General features: G+C 34.0%; 1 protein-coding gene and 1 long non-coding RNA gene across 2 annotated transcripts; one reads left to right on the top strand and one right to left on the bottom strand.

Moving 5' to 3' along the window:
• The first annotated feature begins 3448 nt into the window (after nt 1-3448).
• On the top strand, nt 3449-12247 carry LOC123887152. Its single transcript, XR_006801371.1, has 3 exons — nt 3449-3556; nt 3764-3808; nt 11611-12247. It is a non-coding gene; the product is annotated as an uncharacterized LOC123887152 (long non-coding RNA).
• LOC123887151 (diacylglycerol kinase 7-like) lies at nt 6748-20964 on the bottom strand. The gene is made up of 13 exons (XM_045936441.1): nt 20822-20964; nt 20323-20723; nt 19246-19368; nt 18674-18811; nt 18505-18590; nt 17549-17636; nt 16396-16471; nt 13804-13886; nt 12288-12358; nt 11303-11380; nt 11002-11089; nt 10616-10732; nt 6748-7042 (listed from the first exon to the last, which is right to left on the bottom strand). The coding sequence occupies exons 2-13, from the start codon at nt 20680-20682 to the stop codon at nt 6884-6886; spliced, it is 1467 nt and encodes a 488-aa protein (XP_045792397.1). The 5' UTR covers nt 20683-20723; nt 20822-20964; the 3' UTR covers nt 6748-6883.

The following is a 20964-nucleotide window of genomic DNA, read 5'->3' as shown; positions in this document are numbered from 1 at the left end:
GATTATCTTTGCTAAAGGACAGGTTTCTAGTTTGTCCTTCTGATGTGGATTTGGAAGTTTCAAGCATTAAGGCAAGGATTTGCAATGCTTTGGATGGTGCTGCTGAGGAAATTAAGGCTGTGGTTGGAAGAAGAGACTTGGATGTGATAAGCTTCATGAGGGACAGTCTGGCTAGGGCTGAATTGAAAAGGTTAACCATTTTTAATCATGCTAAGTCTGAACGTGCTAAGCTGGATGCACTTGCTGCTGCTGAACAACGTCTGAACGCTTTCAAAGTCATCTGGATAGACTCCAAGTTGTTTCAAAGTCTTGAAACTCAGAGGTCTGAGTCTGAAAGGTTAGAAGAAGCTGCTGCAAGAGTTGCCCAGTTGGCAAATGAGTTGCAACCCGAAGACTTCTCAGAGGATGATGTGCTGGCTTCTCAGAATCAAGATGATGTCCTGATGATTGATTACCCAGAGGAAGGTGAACCCTCTGATAAAGGAAAGGCACCTTTGGTTGAAGAGCAAGCGCCTGTGATTGAAGATCAAGCTCCTGTTATGGCGGATCAGTTGCAAATATTTCAAGAAGCCCTGAGGGAACAGCAAGAAGGTTTAGAGCGTCAAAGAGCTGCTCAAGAGACATTGGAAACCAAGGTGGATGGTTTAGTTTCCAATGTGGGATCCTTGAATGATAAATTCGACCAACTCTTAGCCTTTCTTAAGAAACCCTAGGATTCTATGCACATGTTTTATGCTTTCTTTTTATTCTCTGTTTATCCTCTGAACAATTTTCTTTTTAAGCTATTTGTTATGTGGTTTGGTTTATGTTTTGTTTGTTTTGCTTGTGCTATTTTTTTGTTAAATAAGACCATAAGAAAACAAGATGCTTTTTAAAACGAAAATTTTTATTAATGCTCTAACCATGTTGAGTACATTGGTAAAAAGAAAAAGAAAAAGACAACCTAATCCTAATCAGATGGATAAAACTCAGAAGAAATCTCTGATTTCTCCTCAGCCTCCTCTGATGAAATTTCAATGGGATCTGGGTTCTGCTCTTGTTCTTCTTCTTCTTGTTCCTCTTCTGGAACATAGCTAGCCAAGAACTCAACATAGTCAGCATCATCTTCATTCTCCTCAGCTTCAGAATCTGATGAGATGATTATTATCTCAGCATCTTGTGGTTTCTTGTTGTCTTCTTTCTTCTTCTCCTCGTCTTCGCGTTTTTCGTCTTCTTTCTTTCTCTTAAACTCTGCGATGCGTAAACTAAATCTTTTCATTATTCCTGATTTCTCTTGCTTGACTCGTTTACTCTTGTTTTTACGTGAAGAAGTCATATTAATTCGCTCACCTTTTATAAACCTTTGAGCGCGTTGGTTTTCGTTTTTGAAAATTAATTCACCTTTGTAACAACCACTCTTCCTTCTTTGACTGTCTTGGTTATATAAATTTTTTTTTACTTTTTGATAATGACAAAAGGGGGAGTAGTTACGCATTAATTGATATTGATAAGTTCCAAAACTGAAACCACGCCTGTTATCTCGCTTTTATCTGTTATGTTAAAAGTTGTTACGTTTAAGTTGTTTTACGTATTTCAAGGTGGAGACTAAGTTAGTTGAAACTAAAATAAATTTCATAAGTAAGGATAAGTTAAGAGTGCAATTTTAACTTAGCCTTATGAGACTTAGGGGGAGAGCTTGCAAACCTCTCACTCTGAAGAAAGATATGAAACTTGTTTTATTTCAAATTATCTTACTCTTATACTAAATTAAAATATCATGGATAAAACATAAAGTTCAGACTTTATGGAGTATCAATCTTAGGGGGAGCTTGCAAACCTCATAAACCTAAGAGAAACATGATAAGTTAATTTAACAACAATTGTCAATTAATACTTATGTTTGTCATCATCAAAAAGGGGGAGATTGTTGGAACAAAATTGATTTAAAAATGTTTGCCCCTAAATCTATAAAGGTTTTGATGATAACAAAGTATTAATAAACAATTGGAAGGACTAAAAATTTATTTTAAGTGCGCAGATATAAGCATCATATAAGCTCTGAGTGGAGTTCAGAGGATGTGAATTCAGAAGTTCACAAGCACTCAGAAGATGTTGGTCTTCAGAAGATACAACATTCAGAGGATGAAGACTTCAGAACTTCTTGTCTGTCTACAAGCTTCATCAACCTCTGAAGATCTCTTTGAAAGCTGTGAAGATTCTCTTTACCAGTCAACTCTTCTACCAATGAAGAAAAGGACCCTTCAAGCCTGATCAGTTCAGCTACCTCTGTTTTGTCTGTCCTAACTTGAGAACGTGGGTCTTCAGTTTTGTTAGCTGAATAAGGAAAGTCCACTCTGCAGTAGTCAAAGTACCTGAAACTCTTTCTTAGTTTTGGATACAACCAAACTGCATCAAGACAGACTGCTTGAAGACAAAAGGTTATCAACTCCAACGGTTCTTTTGCAACGACTATTTTCTAGTGGTATATATATACTAGAAGATTCAGCTACAATATATACAATTATCAAGAATTGAACGTGCGCTGAAAAAAACTCTGAACTCTGTGATATACAAGCTCTGAACCTCTGTCAAGTGTTTTTGCACTTTAGCCAAATACTCTGTACTATTTGTATTTGCTCTCTTTAGGTTCATCTAAGAGCATTTGTATATTTTTATATACTTTACTATTTACTTGAGGAAACTTAAGCTTGTGTGCTTAAGTGTGAAACTTAAGCTTGTGTGCTTAAGTGTGAAGTCTTAAGCTTGTGTGCTTGAGCATTGTTGAGAAGTCTCTTGCTTGTGTGCTTGAGCAGGTGTAATCTTGTGTGATTATAGTGAACTCCCTTGGAAGTGCAAGGGGACTGGACTACTCTCGTTTTGTGAGAGGAACCAGTATAAACTGCTTGTGTGTTTTTCTCTCTCTCTCTCTTGTTATTATTTGTGTTATTTATCCGCTGCGAACGTAGCTGAGTTAAGAACTTGAAAAAGTCTTAACTTAGCTAAAACACAATTCAACCCCCCCCTTCTTGTGTTTTCACACCTTCACTAGGTTATTCAAGTCTCTAGCTTCTTTAATAGGTGTCACTTTGGGTCTCCACTTTATAGGCTAGCTTCTCAGAATTTTCTTAACATGATCAGTAGTAGTGTAACTCTTATTTAGAATAGGGGTGGACATGGAACCGAAACCCGGCTCAAATTGCAAAAAAAAAAAAAAACAGTGCCAAAAATTGAACAGGGTCGGTTTTAAGCTGATCTGCAGATTGACCGGTCCAAATAGAGGTTTTATTTGGAGAGAGGCAGGGGGTCCGATTTATAAAATTTGATTAATGGATACCCGAACTGGCCCGTGTTACTTGCCTATTTTTTAATTATTTACCTATTACGTTGGCATAATAATACGACGCCGTTTTACAAAACTTCCTCACACTTTTATATACAATTTCACACTCATTCTATTTCCACAAAGAAACCCTAGCGCAGCCACACAAAGAGAAAGTAAGAGTGAAGAACTCAAATCATCATCGCCACACCATCCACCGTCGGCTCAAACCCATCCACTATTGTCGAACAACTCAAGGTATCATTCTCATCCATCTCTTATGTTTTCTTTCACTGTGTTACTTTTGGTTTATCTTTTTTATATTTCATCTTTTTCATCTTCTACACACTCTCACTCTATATAGAATAACAATAAGATAGGGTTTTTATATTTGTTATTCTAGATTCCTATTCTAGTTGGTTTTTCATGTTATTATTTGACTATTATTATTATTTTTTTAATTAGGGTTTGAGTGTCTTCAATCTCTCAGTTCCGTTTTCCAGATCTGCGGTGAGACTTTCAAATTATTTTATTATTTAAAATTGACTCTGTGACCTGGACCATTTGATCTTAAATTAACAAGCGAGATGAACAAAGGAAACATTTCAATAACCATAAACTTGTGTAAGTTCAAATCTCGTCATCAGAGTCCGATCGAGGTAAAACACAATTATATTTGATCTATTATAAATCTAAAGTTTTTATTTCAATCTTCTATGATATACTCTCATAAATTCCTTCACATGGAAATGTTTTTTTTATCATCAATTTGATAATTGAGTAACCGAGTTAGAGTTAAAAGGAGACTAAACTTTCTTTTCGGTAAAAAGATTGATTCAATGATTTTTTTTTTGTTTTTGAAGAAGATAAATTAACCCACCCAAATTGGCACCGGAGTGGGTTTAAAAATTGTTGTTGTTGTTATTATTATTATTATTATTATTATTATTATTTTATTATTATTATTATTATTATTATTATAGATCTGAAACATTGTCTACCCACCATAATTAGTAATAAGATTTACAACTCCAGTCATCTAATTTATATTGAAGGCTGAGATTATTTAATTGTATGAAATTGCCTATGTGAGCTAGACCGTTTGATCTCAAATTAACAACTGGTTTACTACTTTATGAATGTGTGTGAAAGTTTGACCGCAGTTGGTGATCTCGATACCCCTTATTAAAGTTTGAGGCGCTTACTAGACATCAAACTTTAATAAGGGGTATCAAGATCACCACCTGCGGTCAAAATTTCACACAATTTAATAAAGTAGTAAATTTCAGTTGTTAATTTGAGATCAAACGATCTAAGCTCACACAGTTAATTTCACACAATAAAATAATCTTAGCCTGCAATATAAATTAGATGACCGAGAGTTGTAAATCTCAATCCTAAGTATGGTGGATAGACAATGTTTCAGATCTATAATAATAATAATAATAATAACAATTTTCATTGAATCAATTGAAAAAGAAAATATTTTCACCGAAAAGAAAGTGTAATCTCCCTTTAACTCTGACTCAATGAATCAATTATCAAATTGACGATAAAAAAAAAAAATCATGTGAAGAATTAACGAGATTATATCACAGAAGATGAAATAAAAATATTAGAAATTTATAGATCAAATATAATTGTGTTTTACCTCAATCAGACTTTGATGATGAGATTTGAATGTACACAAGTTTATGGTTATTGAAATGTTTTATATATCTCTCTCCATCCCTCCCTCTCTCTATGCTAAGTGAAGAAATGTAATGTTTTCTTGCACTGCACAAATTATTTATTTTTTTTGAAACATGCACTGCACAAATTTCAAATTCCAAGATAAGGTAGTCACTAGTCACACACGATTTTGTACAAATAATTACAATTATATATACCGCTGTATCTGTCTGGATGCCCTTATTTTCTAAGATTTCCCTTTTTTCTTCCATAAATTCTTATTTTTATTTATTTTTAGAGTTTTAATTATAATAAACTTTTTTTTTTGCTTTACCATTTCCTTTTCTTTATTCATTTTGGAATTAAAAATTACTTTGCCTTAAAATAACCGATTTACTTTTTTTTTACTAAATAAACAATGTTCATTCATTCATTCAAAATGATGGAATACATCGATGCAATAACCGATTTACTTAGAACTTGTATCACTTTCAATTCAACATCTTTCATTTTACATTTTTGCTAAAGGTTTTTATACAAATACATCATAAGAGTACTTTTAAAAAATATTATTATCTCTTTTACTTATATATTATTATTAATTCGTGTGAATAATAAGTCAATTAATTCAATTTATTTGAGAGAAGTGTTAGAAACACATTCTCTTTTAACACTTGCTCTCTAATTGGATGAAAATGACGTGAGTTTCATCATTTTATGTGGGACCTATTTGCAAAGTGGGGGACTCATATTTTTTTACCAATTACAAAGTGAATGTTATAGAGGGTGTTTTAAATAGTGATTTAATTGATATGCACTTACGGTGTAAAATAATTTTACACTGTCAACCAATACCAACCATGTTTTCCGCCACATCATCTCACTTCACCTCACTTTCTTGACATGACATGGCGAAATAATGATTATTTATTGAAAGATTGTGTAAAATTATTTTACACCTTCGGTGCATATCAATTAAACTCTTTAAATAGAGTGGGGACTCATATTTTATAAGTTAAATTCATTAAATTATTCATCATAATCATCACATCTCCTCTTCTTTTCCATATTTTTTACCCTCTCCGTCCCAAAATATAAAAGTTCATTCACCACTGCATATATGTCAATGCATAATTTTGATTACGAATATCTTTAATTTTCTATTGATAAAAATTATAGAAATTTGATATTTTAAAAATATTCATCGAAACAAATCACATAAGATCTAATATGATAATATTTACATTTATATATTTTTAGAAAAATACAGTCAAAACAACAATATGAATAGTACATTTAGTCAAACGATGTCTTATAAAATGGGACGGAGGAAGTATTATGAAAAGATGATAATGGATCTCACATGGTTCACTTATATTTGCATAAAAAAAAAGAGTAAATAGGTTTTTACTCCACTGCAAAATAGACGAGTTTTGGTTTATTGCTACAAATTTTATTTTTTGGATTATCCCATGTAATGTGAAGATTCTCTGGTTTACCCCCTCATGAAAAATGTTGACTTAAGATTCCGTCTTTTTGCCCCCTACGATGTTAGCAAGTTTTGGTTTACCCTCGACTGACCATGCTACGTCAACATTTTTGTGGAATTTTAGGTCAACATTTTCCATGACGGGGGTAAACTAGAGAATCTTCACATTACAGGGGGTAATCCAAAATTATTTTTTTTGCAGGGGATAAACCAAAACTAGTCTACTTTGGGGCAATAACCTATTTATCCTAAAAAAAATGTAGAAAAAAAAAATTGGAGTAACAAGGAATTTAGATCCTTTCCTCTATGATATTTGAAAATGGTATTTTCTTTTTCTATTAATCAAAGCCCATATAGAAATTTACATAAGATATGGATTGGATGGTATACACATTATGAATATCATATCATATATGGAAAATGAATCATTCTCCATTAATCATGAGTGACTGGAATGGTTCCCTCCTTATTTCCACGAATGTCGAGAAATCCTTACTCATTGGTTGTTTCCAAGGTTCACCATCCATTTGCATATAAGCATCTTTCCACTCCCCTCCTCTTACTTCCAACCTGATAGCTGTCGCCTGAAAAAAAATTAATTTTGCAATCTCAACTTATGCTAACTAATAACAGTTTTTTTTTTTTAATCAGCAAATATTATTAAAGCATACTCTAGAACAAGGAGTACTAGAAGCAGCAAAAGAAAAGGAACATTACAAGATCTGAAACCAACAAGGTAAAGTCTGCCCCCACTACAACAAAAAGGACAAACATATAAAGGCTTACAAAAACTACACCCTAAACAAAACAAAAAGGGCAGGCAGCCTAAAAAACACAAAGGCAACACCTGCCGAAGCCAAAAAGCCTTGCTGCAGCAGCACAACACAACAACAAAAAACAGCACCAAAAAACCACCAAAAGGAAAACTAGCGCAGTATGCAATCTCCGGGATCCCATGTCCATTCATAATACATACATGGAGGCACTTTTAATCTCGCTAAACTCCATTTCCAGCTTGTGACCTTTATCTCCTCCACAATATCATTAGGGGCAAAAGATTCGTTCGCGAAAATAGAGCCATTCCGCGCCTTCCAAAGGGACCAAATTGTAGCATACCAAATCAACAAAAAGAGATGAATGGATGATTCGACACTTCCCACACACCCCACACACTCCCAAGGAACATCCGCAACTAAAATTCCCCGAACCGCAAGATTACTTCTAGTTGGAATCCGATCATGAAGAAGTTGCCAAGAGAAGGCAATAACCTTAGACGGAGCCGGACTATCCCAAATATGATAAAAAATCATCGCCTTACCATCTTCCAACACCTCCCCGGACCGAAGTTCATCAACAAGGTGAAGATAGGTAGATTTTACCGAAAACACCCCTTCCGGATCCGGAACCCATTTCCAACCATCATCCTCCATTAATAAATTTACCGTTGCCAAGAGATCTCTCAAACGCACTACAAGTTCTTCCTCCTAAAGGAATAAAGCCCTCCGCCATGAGAAAGTCCAATTCCAACGCTCCCCGTCATACTCACAAAGTTCATTTATCATACTCTCCTTTTGATTAGAGAGAGAAAACAAACGGGGAAAACGCGCCGAAATAGATACATCACCGGTCCAAATAGAAGTCCAAAAGTAAGTAGAATTACCATTTCCCAAACGGCGAACCATGGACTCTAATAACCAATTTTTAGACTCCACCACCTTATCCAAAGAGCAAATATCCCTCCACAATTTTGACGCCATGGTAGGAATTCTAACACCACTCCAATCCACATTAGTAAGAATGTGTCTCCCATACTTCGCCACTAAAACATCCTTCCAAAGCGCCCTCCCCGGGAGAAGAAGGCGCCAACGCCATTTAGTTAAAAGACTTAAATTTACAATTGTAACATCTCGCACCCCTAGGCCTCCTTTGCTTTTTTCTTTACACACCATCGCCCATTTCACCCAACTAACCTTATTGCCACCTTTCACCCCCCCCCCCCCCCCCCCAAAGAAACTCCCTTTGAATCCGCACCACTTTCTTCCACACTTTAACCGGCATTTTCATAAAAGAGAGATAAAAAATTGGGATCGCATTCAACACCGCATTAATCAAAATTATTCTACCTCCTAGGCTTATATGTTTATTTCTCCACGTAAACAACTTTTTACGAAGATGTTGAATAAGGGGATCCCAAGTAGCCAAGATTTTTGCATTCGCCCCGATCGGGAGCCCAAGGTATTTAAAAGGCACCGTACCACGTCTACAATTGAGGAAGTTACATGCCATCTCCAAAAAAGTCGATTCTACATTTACACCACTAAGACCACTCTTCCAAAAATTGACTTTAAGCCCGGAAGTCATTTCAAAGCCTCTAAGAATAGCTTTTAAGGTCCATAGATTTTCAATCGACGCCTCCCCTATACACAAGGTGTCGTCCGCGTATTGGAGATGAGATATTGCCACCGAGTCCCCTCCAATAGAAAAACCTTTGAAAGCATTCAACTCTACCGCCTTCCTCATTACTCCACTTAAACCTTCCACCACTATCAAGAATAAAAAAGGAGCCAAAGGATCCCCTTGCTTGAGGCCCCTTTGAATATTAATCTCCGCCGTAGGGGAGCCATTAACAAGGACCGATAAGTTTCCGGCAAAGACACACACTCGGATCCAACCTATCCACTTCTCACAAAAACCACATCTTTGAAGCATATATTCAAGAAACCCCCAATCAACCGAGTCGTACGCCTTCTCAAAATCCACTTTGAATATAAGACATTCTTTTTTGGATTTTTTCGCCAATTCCACCACCTCATTAACCACTAGGACACCATCCACCAAATTACGACCTTTAATAAAAGCCGATTGGTTTGAAGCTATAATCGAGTCAATCACCTTAGCAAGTCGCTTAGCCAACACCTTGGCAATAAGCTTATAAAGACACCCAAGAAGATAGATGGGCCTAAAATCGGATATCGAGGACGGGGAGTTAACCTATGGAATCAATGTGACAAAATAGGACAAGAAGTTCTATTTTAGGGTAGTTATTTGGGTTTTTGGCCAATTTTAATGTTTATAGTCGTTTTTGTGTTTTTTTTTGCCAATTTTAGTGTTTGTAGTCGTTTTTATGGTTTTTGGCCTATTTTAGTGTTTGTAGTCGTTTTTTATGGTTTTTAGGCAATTTTAGTGTTTGTATTCGTTTTTATGGTTTTTGGATGTCAATAAGTATTTATTTTAAATTCAATTGTCCAATCAAGGGAGACAAATGTCCTAATAATCAACTAAATGCTACTCCATCCGGTCTTTTATATAAGAGAAACTTCACCTTTCTAGATTCATTGAATAATTAATGTATTTGGTCTATAATCTCAATGAATCTATAAAGGTCAAGTGTCTCTTATATAAAAGACTGGAGGGAGTATTATACCTTCGTAGAGTTTGGTATTATAAGTCGATACTACTAGAAACTAAGAGTGATCAACAACAATGCATCTCCAATGGTGCGTGAAAACTGACTTGTAATGTGAGAATTGTCTCCAGTTATAAACATATATTCAAACTATCTCTCATCGAATGTGAGACACAATATGTATGAGTTGCATATGTCAAAATATCGAGGCCTAACTTATCCTCCTTACAAAACCGGCTTGTAAGGTGAGAATTGTCTCACCTTTATAAACTCTTCTCAAGAATCCTATCTATCTGGGACTAAATCCCACCGAGTGTTGGCTGCTAACACACCCCCTCAAGCTTCAGCCCGGCCCAATGGGCCAGGAGCGTGAACGACGTAGAAGCCCAACGATAGACCCGATAGGCTCTGATACCATGTCATGAATATCGAGGCCTAACTCATCCTTACAAAACCGGTGAGGATTGCCTCACCTTTATAAACTCATCTCCAGAATCCTATCTATCCGATGTGGGACTAAATCCCACCGAGTGTGGGCTGCTAACAGCATAGACATGACATAGCGTTGTGAGGCCTACTGGGTAGTACTGTATGAAACTCAAAGTGAATTTCATTAAAAATAAATAACCATGGGATTGGGAGATGCTATAAGGGAATACTGATCTCATTAATTTGACAATTGATTTGAGATGTAAAAAGCTCACCACAAATAAAAAAGAATAAACAGTACTGTCGGATTAACATGTGGTACCTGAGCTATGTGCTTTGCAGAGATCAGTTCAACCATCACAAATGATGCATGCCATCCTTGCTTTAGACCAAATATTTCTAAAAGTCCATCATCAACTTGTGCTTCAACAAAGCCTCTCTAAAATTACATTCAAAAGTGTTTCTTTGTAAAGATTCTTGATTTTTTATAAAACAAGTAATAAATATAAATTAATCAAATAGCTTAAGTTGATAATAAAACAAATAGTTTTTCTCTTTTGTTTTGAATCAAAGAAAACTAGTAGTTATAATTGTTATATTTTACACTTGAAAAAAATAATTTCAGAGAAGCTGCATCAAAAACATAATGATTGGTATAAACATGAAAAAAATCATGAAGGGTTACTAAAGGAAGCAAGAGTCCCATACCTTATCCAAATATTCTGGTTTCAGATTACCCCATGGATTTCTTCCACTTCCATAACTATGTAGATTAAGAGCAACTACAGCCCTTACACTGAAAGCAATTGACAACCTCATTTGAAATGTAGAAAAATTAACGGAAGCACAAGAAGAATTGTTACGACACTTGTAAACTAGAGAAGTCGGTAAAAAAATCAAGACAGAATTTTGATTACGGAAGAAACACAAAAACATTAATATGGTACACACATCTCTTGATACCAATTACTAATACACACCATTAAAAAGTATATGATAAGAAATATACCTTGTAGGAACTGGAACTAGCTCCCATTCAGAGCAATTGATCTTTTTGACATGCATCCGCAAAATGTTCTTAAGTCCCCTAATATCAGAAATTTTTTCCAAAAACTTGATCATTAGACTAGCAGTTATCAGGCCTGTAACAGTGAAACTTACTATTGAAAACAGAAGAATTATCCCGTTTAGCAAAAGGATTTCTAGAGGAAATGAATTGAAGATATAATTTACTTTTTTTTATGCTTATGATATTTGGTAACATGCATAAATGAAAAATGAAGTTTGGTCTAACATTGTTGACATTTTTAAATGCAGGACTAACATGACAAGAAAAAATATGAAGGACCTTCTTGAAACTTAAACTTTAAATCATGGTATAGTTTTGCCTACAAATAACTATTTATATATATTTAGTATAAAAATATTTGGTATATATCTTAATAATTCAAATAGAAGTCATCCCAATTTCTCAGTTTTGAGGTCGGCTGACACTTGCTGCTCTCCAGGAGTGGAAACTACACGTTCATTATCATTCTCCATATGTTATGTTATATTATATGATCGGGTGAAGTTATGAACATACTTATTAGACATTAAAGTTTTCTGTATTTCAATATTCCTTGCAATTGCTCTCAAAGTTAGCCTTGTTGCTTTTGCCCCCGTGCTAATTAGGAATAACAAACTCACTTAGTTAGTTATAGTTGACAGCTGCCAGGCAAACGATAGGAGTGACCTTCTATAACAGGTCAAGCATTCAGCATCTATATAAGTTGAAGTCTGCACATTGCAATCACTTTTCCATATATAGAAATTCAGTTACAGTTTCATCAAGAATGATGAATATTTCTCTCTATTAATACTTCTCATACAAAATACTAACCAAGAATCATGACCTTATAGAAAAATCAAAAGGCAATATAACATGCAAGAACTTTTAGTTTGTACTAATTTATACCATAAAGATGAACTCCTTTAGTTGAAATAGTTTATACCTTAAACCTGGCTCACTCGAGCAAGGTGTGAAGAACCAACCCTGGGTGCAAGTATAACCAGAGTATATAATCTGCAACCAAAATGAAAAGCAAATTTGATCACAAATATTTTATTGGTAGGATTAAAATTTATGACATCATGATCATGTGGCACAAATAATATATATAGTTTTTGTTGAATGAAAACATAAATGAAAAAAGTTTGAATACAAATAAAGCATTAAGAAAACTAACAAATATGAATATTTCTCAAACAAGATAGCCAAATCTTGTAATGGAAGTCATTAAATATTTGTGGTTATTGTAATTTTTACACAAATCCTTTATTGGAGCATTTATTTTGTGATTTTAACACTAATTTCATCATGTGCATCTTTTCTCTTTCTTCTACTGTTCTATGAAGCATAGAGAGAATCAAATTTAATCTATTCATGTCTAGTGGACTCCTTTACTTAGATATTTTCATATTTCCCATGAAAACAATGTTTAAACTCTGATTGTAGATCTCCATTACGTTGTTCTTCCAATAACTTAATATTGTTTTCCTTTCAATATATACTGTTATTCTATTTCTATATTGTGAATATTCTAGCCGAGAACCTCACCAACAGGCTCTTCTCATTTGGATCACACAATGCCTTGTTTTATTGTAACTTCCTCAATGATCCAAGATGTGATATTTGGGTAATCCATCACTCACCCCCCACACCACCCTTCCAATTTCATGTGTCAGGATGGATTTGGGTCCTTTCCAGCGGCTACACTGTACAGCATGTTACAAAGCTGTTTGAATTTATCTCTTAGGTTCAATGGCTCTGCACAGTGCAGCACAATATTGTGTCAATAAGCACAGTCCTAAGCAGAAAAGAACCATGAACAGTCCTGAGCACAGTCACGCGCAAGTGGTAGTATTGTTATTATTGTTTGTGTGGCCTCTTTGTAATCTAGTTTGTGTTCAAGTTTAGCTTGGTTTAAGCATGCATTTATGCTTGAGTCGGAAAAAAAAGTATGCATTTATGCTGTTTGATAAAACAACACTTCTTTTTTTTTCTTTTTTCTAAAGGATTGGCTAGCATGGAACAACTTTTTGTGTTTTTTGGCATATCATAGTGAGAAAAGTGACTTATGCGAATAACACCAATTTCTACATCCTCTCCAACTATCAAATGGCTTCCAACATAATGTTATTCTCCACAAGATATGAACATGAGATTTTAAAGGAATCTGAATTCAGTTTTACTCAGACCAACATAATGTTGGGGTATAATAATTTGGATACTTGTTATTCTCATAATTATTACATTAACTTTGTAAGATAAAGCCTAAGCTACTATGTTGTTTGCAAATAGGCCAAAGGATAAGAGCACCAATTTGAGAATACCAAGCCTAAGCTACCATGCATATTAAATCTGTAGCATGTCTCTTTGTTCTCATCTTTTAACAAAAGAAACCACATAGTAAGGAACTTAGTATGTAAAAATGCATTGAACAACTCAACAAGTTTAATAGTCAATACCTTATTTGCAATTGGTCCTTGAGCAAGGTAAGGTTTTTCATTACGCAGATGATGAAAGCCATAAGCCACTTGGGCATCCATTCCTGTAAATATTTAAATCTAAAAATGCTGAAATATATAACTTGGTGTTTTTTAAAAGATATCACAAAACGTTTCCATAAAAAATTAACACCTAAGTCAAGCATTCAAGAGTTTTTTTGGAAGCATGATGAAAATAAATTAAATATCAGTTTATCATCTATGTTAAAACAGATGATTTCTATAGTTTGTTGGTATCAGTTAGTAATTAGTTAATAGTTTGTTGGTATCAGTAAGTTAGTAATTAGTTAATAGTTTGTTGGTAGTTAGTTACTAGTCAGATATTTTTTTTTTTTTTTGGAACAGCAAAAATTCATTCATTGAAGTGATCAAAGCACAAGGAGTGCTAGAACACAAAAAACAATAATACAAACACCAATACCTCAGCAATATAGGACCTCCTAACAACTAAAACTGATCCTGTGCTATCAAATGAGCAAAACAACAAGGACAGTCCAACAAAACAGATACAGACCGACACAAATAGAAATAAAAATCCATAAAATTGTTGAAAAGAGGTGATACATCCTTAAAAGAGAACCTGCAGCCACCTATACAAAGCTGCTGCCACCTATTTTCTTTCTTCTATAAAAAAAAAATTTAATTTTTTTTCTAACTTTCGCTTCACCCCCTCTTATGAGCTATGTTTTATAACATCATCCAACACATGCCCTTCAAAACCATATCTCAAATCTATAACCAAGGACAGCAAGATCAGATAGTTGATGAGGACAAAGCATGGAGAATAAGAAGAGCAAGGAAAATTACAAGTCAAATGACTTTAGGATAATTTTAGAATAATTAAAATTTAATATTTTCCTTTGTATAGGAGGCTTACATTTCCCTCCTAGTCTTTAGCATGCTTTAGATCTGTCTCGTCAGCAGTGATGAGAAGGAATGCGATGAAAAAATGCGGGATGATCACAAAACAAGTGAATCATTAGATTGATGGTAATGAGCCGGGGAAGGAGGACAAAAGGAAGGATAATCGCTTTCAATATCTTTATTAAACGCACATAGATGAACATGAGCACAATTAGAAGAAGAAAAAAGGACAATTTGAGATGAAAAGGTTATAATTTTTAATGATGCAATCTCAATGGCAAGAATGAAGTTATGTTTTAAAAGAAATTGTATTATATCATCTTAGAGGAGCTACGATGACTGATGAGGCAGGGTAGCAAAATAAAATGTGGGACAACTCCTACATTAATATTAATGAAGATGGAAAACATGTACAAAATATTAAATTCTTTTAACATTAATCTAAGTGTGATCCATAATATTTGTAGTTTCTTAACGTATTTTTTTTCATTTGACAGGGCAAAGGTTTATTTCCTCTTTTTGATTCATTTATGTGTAAACGTATTTAGAGAAAAAATGATGAAATGTTAGGCATAAAGGAAAGCGATCCCAATAGCAGAAACACAACATGGTTAAGTTTTTGAAGCCATTACTTTAGACAATTATAAACTTAAAATGAAATTTTTCGAGATGAAAAATACAGGAAACATGGATAACTAGTCCAAAATTATATTTTAAAATTACCCTAACTTAAATCAATAACAACAAGCATGCAATTTGACTTTAAACTTTGGCAAAATACAATATGCGGTCTTTCAGGGTATTTAAGAAAGAAAAAGTATGTGCTCCCTTCTCCTCTAAAACGCTCCATCCAAACTTAACGTTAAGTTATTCAATTGTACCATATTAGTCCTTCCAGTTTTTTTAGTACCAAATTAATCAATTACGTCATAAAACCTATGCACCACAACCCTTTTTTTTAGTTTTCCATCCAACTCCTGTTAAAAAAGAATTATGTGGTTGTTTTGATGTTGATGTGGCAAGTCCACATATGATAGTAAAAAAAAAAACTATATTTTCTAGATTTTAAACCCCAAAATAAAATAAAATAACAAAAATTAGATTTAAGGTTCATCATCTTCAAGTTCAAACTCAGAAACCAAATCCAAATCAGGTGACCAAGTCCATCGTCTTTACCTGGTCTTCAACATCTTCATAAAAAGGATGCCAGTTCAAGTTGAATTTGAACATCCTTGCATTTCCAAAATTGTCACTGTCCGCAGAAGAAGACCCCATTTCGTGAAAAACGACAGTGAACAAGTCCAAATTCAAAACAGGTGGCCAAGTCCATCATCTTTATCTAAATTTCTTGGTTTAAAATTTATAAAATATAGTTTTTATCTATAATCCTGTGTGGACAGTGGACTTGCCACATCAGCATCAAAACCATCATGTAAGTAAGCACTTTTTAACAGAGTTGGGCAGAAAACTAAGAAAAAGGCAATGCTTTACATGTTTTATGATTTAATAAAAAAACTTAAAGAACTAGTCCGGTATAATTAAAAATCTTAAAGGGCCGCAAGGTGTATTTTGCCATAAACTTTGAGGTATTGTTCTATATAATTGACACACAATATAGTCATGAATGATTAGTAAAGATTCAACTGCAGTTGCAATATATAACACTACTAATGTAGAAAGTTGAAGTACCTATGCTAAAGTAATTGTAGAACACGCCTTCATAACATATAACTTTCTCAGGCAGTTCTCCCTCAACTTCTAAGTCCTGCAAACATAAGGAACTTCATATATTTACACAATTCTACAAAATTATATAAAGAAAACTTGAATCTCAAAAACATCAATACCAAAAACATCAAGATTCTGCATCAATAATATACAAACACTGCAAGAAAACGTTAAAATAGCAACGAAAATTTAGAGACGGAAAAGTTTGTCCATAAGTTTGCCACTAACTGTTAGAGACGCTAAATATCGTGACCAACTTTATTTTTACCGTCTCTAATTTTCGTGGTTATTTCAACTTTTTATAGTAGTGAAGTAGTATGATGACTCATGATAGGAAGTTAAGAATTGATATTTCTAGTCTGTGCAATTATGTCACCTATTATTTAAGAATGTTTCCAATTCCAATGATTATTTTTGTCAGCACAATTCTGAAATCAGAATGCAATTAAAGAACTGGAAACTGTTAGGCCTCTTATAAAGAATATTTATAAGAGTAGCAGTTATTAATTAGTTACATGTGAATAAAAAAGGAAACCGCAGGTTAGAAGGTTTATCCTAGAATTATTGTGTGGTTATTTGGAAAAGGAGAGACACAAGGCTCTCAAACCCCTTGTGAAACCGTGATCACGTTGCCATTGTTCTATGTAATTTCAATGGGGTGTGTGTGTGTATCAAAGTACTATCTCTGATTTGGGAACTCTTCCCCGGGGAATTATTCAATAAAACAGTTGTTTGTAGTTACAACTTACAAATCCAATTTGATAACAGTTTCTATCAGAAACATAACTCATTAATGAAAAAATACTATTAGTTTCACAGTTCCACAATCTCTACAACCAAACCGAGCTGCAAAACATTATAATAAATATATATTTAATATTGCAAGAAGCACATCTAAGAAGTGTTGGCTGAAGATTAATCTCTTTCACGTATCGCACCTAAGGATTCTATGGGTCTACTCACTAACAAAGATGACATCTGACTTTAGGTGTGCATTGCCAAAGTCATATGCTCGTGGCAACATTACCTTTATGATGTAATTACAAAGAAACCTATTCAATTAACAGTGTAGCTAGCTAAAAATAATACATGGCATACAAAATTAGACCGTAACCTCGTCAAGACTGAACTCTTCTGTCTGCTTTAGAGAATAGGGTGGTTCCACAGTTGTGCCTTCTGGCATTGAAAGTGAAACTCGCCAACTGCATAAAACATTTACAGCACAAATGTTATACTGAACTGGTTGATGCATTAATTATAAGCATTGTTTTGAATTGAGGTTGCTGTCATGGTTAAAATTGTGTGGCAAATAAAAAAAATTATAACAAATAGCAGGAAATTATTGTGGATATACTGCAATTATGAAGAAGTAGCACTAAAATTTATACCTATTGTTACAACATTAGATAGAGCAAACAGATCTGAATTAAAATATATAACCCGAACTCATTTATATTATTGTCTTCATATATCCACCAACGAAATGAAAACATTTAAACTAGACATGAAGTATCAAAATTTGAAGGAAAAAAAATCTCAAAACTAGTTTAATTTGCTACCATCAGATCCGGTAAGCTATGTATTTGAACCGAGGGGAATTGTCGAAGTATATATTGTTGTATTGCATTTATAATAATTACCATTACAAATAGGAATATTATGAGATATATTAATAATCCTCTATCCACCAATTAGAAAACACAATAGTTAGCTAAGAACATAAGTTTCTAAATCTATTGATCAATAAAAGGATTGATTCATCGATTCTTCCTATGCTGGAGGCTTTAAAAAATTATTGAAGAAGTAAACGGAAACTAAGAATGTTAGCTTTTATCGCTAAATTCAGGAACATAATAATCAGGTTAATTCAACATCTATAACAGAATGAAAGATCATAAAATTAAACACGGTGTAAAACTGGATACATGAAATAAATTATGTTTACAATAGCCACATAGCAATCTTCATTCCTTTGTCAAACAGACAGTGTACTCGAATAATATTTTCGAAATCTACAGCAGAGACATCAAATCTACCACAATTGGATTAGCAAAATTATACTATATATACCTATCCAAACGACAAATTGGACCAGTACTAGCCTTTTGGAGAGTTCTCTTAATAGCCGCTTTCCATGAAAATGGAAATGAACCACCCTTATAATAAAATATCAGTAAAAAAAATTAGCATCGTAGACAAACATTCATTCAACACAGTTTCCATAGTTGTGAATTCTTACCCAACCAAAACACCTAGATAGGTCATTGCCAGTACCAAGTGGTATGATTCCTACAGGAGGAACTGGTTCCCGGCCTTGTGTGTTAAGTTCAGTGAGACATCCTAATACCCAGCCAACTGAACCATCACCTCCCGCAACCTATAAAGCCGATTATCATTCATCAAAAATAGCATTATCTACATTATTTCTATCTAGCATTTTGCCAAGCTCAATTGTCATCCAACTATTTTCACAATTTATTATAAAAAAGAAAGAATAATAAACACATTCAAGTTCTCAGTGACTACAATAAGGTTACTGCATAATCTGCATACACCTTAATGGTTGAAGATGTAAGTTTAGTCCTTGTCTCTTTTTTAAATGGTTTGTAGATCATGTGGATTGTTAGATTAGAGTGTCGGGTTTTGGGTTGAGCTCTCGAAGTTTAGGATCTCCTTATGTATCTAAACTCTTGCCGACTTTGTGAGTGTATTTGCTTAATATATATTTGCTTAATATATATTTTGACTTGCATGTGATGTAAACTACTTGAACATGTTTTATTGCCCCCACTATCAGCATGGTAAACATACCATTATCCTTATTCTTTCACGTGTTTCTTTGGCACAAATATCGCCAAAAGCGGTTAATGTCTCCAAGCAACCTAACCCATACTTGATAAATTCAGGAGGCTTCACATCTAATAAATCAAAAACCTGCAGAGCAACTTGAAATCAATCACAACATGAATACACATAAAATTTAAAAAGAAAAAAATAAAATAAACAAAAACAATAATATCAATAACAAACCAACTATCAAAGTTAGCAAAATAGAAACTTATGAAGTAAAAGCAATTGATACATTAGGAGCCTATTTGGATTGGCTTATTTGAGCTTATCTACTCGCATAAGTTTTATGAGTCTGTTTGGGAGAACTTATAAAAACAGCTTACGACATTTTTCATATGTTTTTCCAGCTTACTTTCATAAGTTCTCCAAGAGAGTTTATAAAAACAACTTATAGCATATAAAAAACAATTATATTTTAATTTATATTTTGCTATAGAAATAGCTTATGTAATCTTATACATAAGTGCTTATTATGATAAGCGCTTGTGCTATAAGCTGCAAATAAGTTGTTTATCCAAACAGGATCAAAATCAAACTAGCAATGGTCAAGATTCAAGATTAAACAACATAATGTCACACGATTTTTTTGAATTTATCTCCTCTAAAGTAAGATTCGAGTTAGAAAATAAAGTAACTGTTACGGTAACTAATAGTTCATATTTTTTTTTTGTTGTTGCATGAACCAGGTATACTTTGTGCGTAACTGCAGAGACTAATCTCTCGAGCCTTGTGGAACCCAAATATTTGGATGGCAAACTCTCCCTAAGAGGTTTAACATTGCTGCATGTCCAAATCAGGGATCGAACCCAGGACCTTGGTTAAGCTGGAAGAGACCTGCGCCATCGCATATAAGTGATCTTGGGTACTAATAGTTCATATTTGATGCACATGCATAACAACAAATCATATCCATTGTCATTATTTACTATATCTTACTTAATAACAGAATCATAAAAATTAATAACAAACATAACATTTTTTATCACAGTATGTTTAATTATATTAAGAAAAAGTAAAGAAGAGAAATTAACCGGTGACCTGTTCTTCACTCATGAGATCCTGAAGCCTCTCCATGAGGACGGGACCATGACGGCCGCCACTACGGGGATTAATGAAAACAACAATTGGCGTAAGTGGAGCAACGGCAGCATTATCATCGTCAGCTTCACGAAGGAAGAAACTCTCGCCGGCGGCGGAATCCTTTAATCGGATTGCATCGCGCATTGCCATCCGTAGATATAGAGGCATTGTGAGATTCCGTTTTAAATCCTCTTTGTCGATTCGCTGACCTGAAATGCCGCATCCTCTTATCGATTCCACAATCGATGACCTTATCGCAAACTTGTTCGCATCGTTTCCCGTCGTCGATGACGACGATGATGATGACGGCGAGTTCATCGTTTCACGAACCGATTCCGATTCCGATTCAGAAATATAACCTATTGCAGAAAAACGCGCGAAAATGATTGATTTGTTGAAATGAATAATAATATAATAATAATAATTATTATAATAAAAAAAATAAATGCAAACATACACGGTGATGATGAAGCTATGGCGTGAAGATGAATGTGATGAATCCATGTAATTAAAATGAAGATGGTTAGGTTTTGTTTGAATAGAGTTAGTTAGTTTAATTTAATTTTGGCCTATAATTCGCAGGCAAAGAACAATGGCGAA

Source organism: Trifolium pratense, linkage group LG5 (assembly GCF_020283565.1).
Source record: "Trifolium pratense cultivar HEN17-A07 linkage group LG5, ARS_RC_1.1, whole genome shotgun sequence".
NCBI classification, from domain to species: domain Eukaryota; kingdom Viridiplantae; phylum Streptophyta; class Magnoliopsida; order Fabales; family Fabaceae; genus Trifolium; species Trifolium pratense.
This window is presented reverse-complemented; position numbering and strand designations above follow the sequence as displayed.